General features: G+C 37.9%; 1 protein-coding gene across 5 annotated transcripts in view; it reads left to right on the top strand.

The window, feature by feature from the left end:
* The first annotated feature begins 1,010 nt into the window (after positions 1–1,010).
* Positions 1,011–7,364, top strand: part of LOC124596085 (protein tramtrack, alpha isoform-like) — a 152,534-nt gene continuing 146,180 nt past the window's right edge. For 4 of the 5 annotated variants that reach the window (XM_047135077.1, XM_047135075.1, XM_047135078.1 and 1 more), the window contains exons 1-2: positions 1,011–1,095; positions 1,716–2,682. In XM_047135077.1, coding sequence (XP_046991033.1) covers positions 1,771–2,682 — 912 coding nt within the window. In that variant the 5' untranslated portion in view covers positions 1,011–1,095; positions 1,716–1,770. Of the gene's footprint in view, positions 1,096–1,453; positions 1,495–1,715; positions 2,683–7,364 lie in introns of those variants that run through there. The other variant, XM_047135076.1, reaches the window with a different exon arrangement.

Below are 7,364 nucleotides of genomic sequence, written 5' to 3'. Positions count from 1 at the left end.
TATTTTTGCACCATCCTTTTGGCGGAATTCGGAAACGAATAATTCCGCTGTTTTTTAATTCTTTTCCCGAGCGCCAAACCATAATGACCCCATAGTCCGGGACATTTAAAATACCAGACGAGATTATAATGGGAGAAAGGCAGTCCTATTAGAGGAAAAATTAGTTCACTTTTTTATGAGCTACTTTCCGTAAGCAACATGCTTGGGTTTCTTAGGCAATTTTGACACCATGATATAAACATTCCACTTCCGTTGCAGCAGGAACTCTATCGAGATCGAAGTTCAACGATATAAATTACTTCGAGGGGTAAAATTATCTTCAAAATTTTTAATTAGAACCTAAATATCTTTCCCAGCCGAGCTGTTTTTTTTTCCTCTGTTAACCAGACCACGTGCGTAAATGAAAAAATAAACAAACTGGATTTAATTGACAGCACTATCAATAGCTTTAAAACAATACAGTACGCGCCCACCCCACTACATGTAGTACAACAAATTTTAATATATTTATTAGTTTTATGAACTCTCGGAATATCGTATTTTAATGAAACTATCCCTTTGTCTGGCGATGAGATTTACCACTGTTTTACGTATTATTGTAATTACGTAAAAAACAAAACAACGCCTGGCTTACGGTTTTTTATCTATACCAACTGTCAACGTATTGAGTTCTAAAAATTAAATCCACTTTGTTTTTCTGAAAATCACTTGCTTTAAAATATTGCCTCATTTATAGAAACAACTGAAGAGTCTGGGTGTTTTTCCGACAAGAACACTTTTCACTGCGAAAAAAATCCTCGCCGATTGTTTCTTCTGTGATCAATACATCTAAAGAAAATATTTCAGTGATGCGACGTTTTTGAGTGCAGTCGAAAACAGGTTGGCTATTGTGAACAATGCTACAACAATACCAACATACAATTATAATCCCCCTCTGCGCTGCGCTTCTGCTCCTGCCGCGACTGCGCAGGCGCAGCGAGTTTTAGATGTAACCGTTGGCTACTTGCTGACATGGCGTCTTGAAGTGTAGTGTGGGATTTCGATCCTGGCAAGGATTTCATCCCTCTTCAATGCCAACGCTACTGAAATGCCCAGGTAGTGTTATTAGAATCTCGAACGTAGTTATTATCGTTCTGTGTACATTCTGATGTGAGGATGTGAAATGTCATTGTGTACTTGTCGATTTTGTGAGAAATATCGGCGCAGTGAAAATACGCAGTAGGGTCGACGACATCGCTTTACCCTAAGCGAAATCAATATTATACACAATAATTTGGCGATAAATCATGGAAGTTATCGTTCTATAAAGTGACAGCGAAATTTTGCATTGTGAAGTGTCTTGTAACGCAATTCAAATCCTTTTCTCGTATTGTGTGGAAAGAGTGGAGAAGGGTTGCGTAAAAGTTCTCCGTCGGGTGGAGGGGTGGGGTAAAGCGCTTATGATAAGAGCAACATGGCGGCAGGGCTGGGTCCGCCGTGACGGAAAAGGGTTGGGTAATACTAAATGTCTTTATAAAATACTAGTTATTTACATTTGAACTCAAGTGTTTTGTTTTTTAATTTTGTTTGAAATATTTTAAAGTGAGTTGAGTATCTGTATCGTTATTGTAAATGTGTAAAGCCACCTGTATGATTCGATGTTGTTTGTACTGTCTGTAGTGTGTACCATACAATTGTTACAATGGTTTTTTAATTGTATGTCTTTCAAATAATAGGTGTTCGGGTGATGTACGGAATTCCACCACCTGCTAGCAACCACCATCGGTAGCCATGACGTCAGCACTGCAATCGCAGCGATTCTGCCTTCGTTGGAACAACCACCAGTCAAATCTTCTCTCCGTGTTTGATCAACTATTACATGATGAATCGTTTGTGGATGTTACGCTCGCAGTCGAAGGGCGTTTACTTCGCGCCCACAAAATGGTGCTATCAGCTTGCAGCCCCTATTTTCAAGCCCTGTTCGTAGGACATCCTGACAAGCACCCTATAGTCATACTGAAAGATGTACCCTATTGTGACATGAGGAGTTTACTAGACTTTATGTATAGGGGTGAAGTTAGTGTTGATCAGGACCGCCTGACTGCATTTCTAAAAGTTGCTGAATCATTACGGATAAAGGGATTAACGGAAGTGAATGAAGAAAGATGTGATATACCCTCCATAACCTCTTCTCTGCTTTCATCTGTTCCCCCACCTGTTGTGACTACACATACACCACCACCGCCGCCACCACCACCGCCTCCTCCACCACCTCCACATCTTCACCGAATACATCCTCCAACACCAACAGCACAGAAGCGTTCTGCATCAGCAGCGACTGTAGCAAACCCGTTGTTAGGATCAGCTCTTACAGCCCCTAAGAGAAAACGTGGCCGTCCAAGAAAACTGTCTGGCAGTAGTGGTGGCACACCGGCAAATTTACCTGGTGACACTCCTCCTGTTGCTGTTAGAAATCAAAGCCAGCCATTGTTAGATGGTAATGGTGAATTGGACCCACCTATAAAGATAGCTCAAGCTCCAGATTCAATAGTGCAGGGATCTCCGGAACTGTTGGAAGTGAATTTTCAACATTCACCTGCAACAACATCTGCTTCTTCATCAGTGCAAAGGCCAACCGAAGGAGAAAATGGGCATGGGCCTTCAAGTGCACCATCTCCGGAGGATGAAAAATTATCATCAAAGGTGAGTAGTATATGTCACCTAAGAGATAATAAGCTTGGTTTTGCTGATTGTGTTGTGACAAGATATTCTGTGTGTACAGCAACATTATGCAATTTGTTTTAAATATGTTGTCTAAGGACATCATTTCAGTTACACTTTCAATTCCACACAGTACTCATAATGTGAGTATTTTTACTACTGAATATCTATGAATGTAATTCTGAACTTAATTTATATTCAAATGTCATGCCACTAGTAATCATTTTGAGTAAAAGTATTTCAAGAATAGAGCTCACATATTTTGATTTCTGGGGCTGCATTAAATTTTTCAGTTTTGCATGTGTGATGTGTGTGTGTGTTACAAATTAAACTCAATGTCTACTTGATAAAATTATTCAAAATTTACAAAATTATGGCCATGTAAAATGTATATCAGAGACAGATGGAGAAGGTAAAAGGCCAGAGCAGTTGTGTTAGGTGTTATTGACTCAAGATGTTCAGCAGGTGCCTGGGTATCAATTTTTAGACACACTGTGACATCTTCTGAGGGATTAATTCTGCTGTTGACATGTAGCAAAGACACACAGCAGTAGAAATACAAACTTGATTGCCTTTGTAATAATTAGATTACCTGAACACTGAGCAACTGAAGAGAGCATATTTATTTGTGTTTTATTGTATGTAGCAGAATACTTTTCACTTGTGCAAAGCATTGTATTTGAGTAGTTTATTCTGGGAACCTTAAGCAAAGATAAATACTGAGTTCATTACATTAATCAACTGCTGCCATCCTCATCTTTAATTTGTTGCAGTATTGTAAAGTAATGTTTAACTGCTGTGCTTGAAATTTTAGGCCAAATGTAGTACTATTCACTTATTATAACTGCAAACCAAATGCAGGAAGACTGGAGGGGGGGGGTGGATGTGAGGGACTGCATCTACTCCTCCACTCCCAACTTTCCCTTTGAGAAATGCTAAAATGTATGTGTTTTATCACCTGTCTAATCTGTCGTAAAGTAGAGCAGTCGGAAAACGTTAGCCAATGCACTTATGTATTGCTTTTATTGCAAATTACCAATGTAATGGCTTTGGTATGATTGTGACGAGGAATAGATTATGTATTTTTAGGCTGTAATTATCTTTGGGGTTAGACTGAGGCTGAAATATGAGCAACATATTGAGTGGGAGATAATGCCTCTCCCCTTAATAGGGTATGTGCTCACCGAGCTTACAGTTTACATTATACAGGATATTGTCCTTGTTTTGTGTTGTTCACTGATCACATTGATGCAGAGGGCGTACACGTGATCTCAGAAATGGGTATTGGTTTCCCATCTACCTCAATATAATTTACACAGAACCAAACAACACAGTGAAAGTATAATTCTAACTGCTACTGTTACATTATTACAAAATCTGCTGTTCAGGGTATGTTATCAGTACGTCACTGAAAGCTGCAGACAATGCTTTTTCTTCGTAGGAAATCATTCTCTTCTTTTCAAATTACCTTTACGTTACAGGGAAGATTCTCTTCCCTGTCAAGGAAATACTACACAGTTATAATTTCATTGTTAAGGGTACACTCACAAATGTAAATATTTAGTCTTTCTCCACGAGTGGCAAGTTAGCAAGTCCATGTCACGCATGCACTGTGGCCTGTATCCGTTACTATACTCTTATCTGTGATTGCAGCTACTAGGGTTAACTAATTAACTGGAAATAACTCGTTTAGCTCTTTAGGTAAAGTTGGTGAGGTCAAATGATACAGGAATTTTTTGTGTTGTGTTTTCTTCCTTTTAGCAAAAATAAAACTGTTGGCTTGTCAGTACAGGTTGAATTTGGTTTAAAAAATGGAAGGAGACACTACCAAATAAACAGTAATTTACCTCTTTCTATGTTTCTTGTAACTGTTTCTTTGTGAAGCAAATATTCCCTTTCACTACCATAATAACACTTCATCGCCAGAATAAGAAATAAAAGCAGCTGCTTCTTTATTGAGAAGGGGGTAGAAGTATTTGCATGAAGTGAAATTATCAACTAGTCCTCCAGTACCATGAAATGAACAACGCAGAACATTATTTCATCGTCATATAAATATAGCTGAGGGATACTAGGCGCTGTAAACACCAGTGAAGTAAAGCACTGGAACAGTTAAGTAGTCAGCAATAGAATAAATAATCATTGGCAAAAAGAGACATCTAAAATATTGTGTTCGTTTGATTATCTATGTAGTCAGTAGTACCAAAATGAATGGAAATGAGGTTTTTTGCAAAGAACGTTTTTGCTTGGCACTTCAAATTATTTAATGTAAATTTGATGGACTACTACTCAAATTAATTAGTTGTGTGACTACAGCTGTCTCGTGGCCCTGAAAAATTACACAACTTGGTTTTACTATTGGATGGGGAGTAGCCACTTGAGTACATAAAAACAAAAAATGAACTGACTTATACAGATGAATTTCTATTATACGTAGTTCGACCAAGGAATTTTTGTGCCTAGTGACAGAGAAATACTTCATAATCTTCATAAACACTAGTTATTATTATGTAGAAAACTAATTAAAACTGAGGCAAGAAGTATTACACATTAAGTCTGGTAACTTGTTTATTTGGAGAACACAAAATATAAGGAGAAAACATGCACTTCCAGTAAGTTCCAAAATTTATTACTATCCTTCCACTTGGTTGATCTGTGTTAAACATATAATTGGAGCTAGTTTGTGTTTATAGCCATGTATCACTGAGGGAGCTGGCACACCAACAGCGTGGCTTTTTTCTTTGTTTGATCAGGGGTAAAAATTGTAGTGAGAGACTGAGGCTTGAATATAGTAAACAGGTTCAGACAGTTGCAACCACCAGACGCCTTTTCACTATTCCTCAAGATGGGTTATACCTAGCAGGTATCCAGTCTTCAAAGTCAGTTTCTTAGAAGTTTTTATGAGGTAAATCTCACTCTTTAACAGCATTGATAACTGAGCTCTGATCTTCAAATCCTAGAAACATGAGGAAAATCCAAACAGGCTAGTCCGCAAGGTCTCATTAGATTTGATAATAGCTATAACTGAAGTATAGCATAGGGAATGATTGAGACAAATTCTTCGTGTAAAGAACTGTTGTGTAAGTGTGTCAAACAATGATTTCAAATGTGGTTATACTGATTCTATGTTGTTGGTTTTATTTCTCAAACATGAGATTACATTGATGCACGTATAATAAGGTGTTTCATTTTGCAAGACAAAAAATAAAATGTAAATTTTTTTGCGTACTTAGCTTAAATTACGCCTTGAGTCTCAGTGATGTAAAAGATATACATGTCAAGTTTGAATAACATTTAGAGGTTGCACACTTGGATCATTTTTGTAAAGGTGGCAAAAAATACACTTTTTAATGTTAATTAGTGTTATTGAGTAAACTAGAAATAGCAAGCTTAATATTAAAAATAGAAACTAAGATTAGTAGGCAGTACGAAAGGCAAAATGTTTTTCATTAATCATATTTGAACGATCCTGTCCCTTCTTTTGTACGCTTGGTGATGACTTTTCTGTGATGCTCGACTACCCTTAACAAGAATTGTTTTTATTGTTTATCCCCGACCAATTCGTTAAACTTTTTAATCAGAACACTTCCTCTTTCTGTGGTATCACTGACCTTAAGAGCATTCAGTGGCTTCATAGAGAATAATTGCAGATTCTGTCAAATCAGGGCTCCCAGAAAATTCCAAAAATGCATTTGTATTACTAGTTATGAAATGGCTGAGATCCATCCCTTCAAAAACTTGGTTTTTACGCTGTAATTGTTTCATTTCCTTTTTCTTTGCTGGTTTGGTTTCTAAATTTTTGGTAAAATTTTCCTTAACAGCCTGAGTAAAAAGTTCGTCCATAAAACCCAATCTAACCTTTGTTTCTTACTGATAACACACCAGCGTCTCTTAGCAACTGTGAGAGCACTTCCTTGGTGTCTGCATCTGGGAAGTGCCCAGAAACTGTAGCATATCTAAATCAGCCTTTAGAGGCCATTGATATACAATTTCCACATGCCAACAGCAGATGTACTTGAGGCTGATAAAATCTGCAACCTGTTTCATTCCTTTCAATTCTTGTTGATGAGTGTTCAACTATTTAGTGAAGAGGACAATTTTTAGTGCATTCACCTTACATGATGCAGAGCCTCTGGGATCCTGAAACTTAAGTTGTATTTAGACCAGTCTCATAGGCACAGGAGTGATTGCAGCAATAACTCTTTGTGGTTTTCTCTTGAGTGATTTCCATCTTTCAGGACATTTTGTATGTAGTTAACAATTTTCACTCATTGCTCTTCATGGAAGCCTTGAACAAGACTTCCTTCATCCAGCATTATCATATGTAACTTCTTATCAAGTGAAGCCCACATACGGTGTAAGTTCCAAAAAATCTGGCTGTCAAGACCACTTGAGTGTATGCCACAGCACTCCCTCAAACTGTCCTTGTCAATATTAGCTCATGGCTGTGATGATGTAAGCCACACACAACATTAGTCCAAACTCCCTTTCAGCTGCACCACATGGCACATGCCCCTTGGATCGGTCCTGTATTGGATTCTGTATTATCGAAAGACGTACCAGTGATGTCGTGACTACTTCAACTATCTGCCCACCAGTACCATTCAGTTCAAAGGTGGTATGCCAAGCAAGTACTCAGAATTTTTACCAGTCACTAGAACTGC

This window comes from Schistocerca americana, chromosome 2, assembly GCF_021461395.2.
Source record: "Schistocerca americana isolate TAMUIC-IGC-003095 chromosome 2, iqSchAmer2.1, whole genome shotgun sequence".
Classification (NCBI taxonomy): domain Eukaryota; kingdom Metazoa; phylum Arthropoda; class Insecta; order Orthoptera; family Acrididae; genus Schistocerca; species Schistocerca americana.
This window is presented reverse-complemented; position numbering and strand designations above follow the sequence as displayed.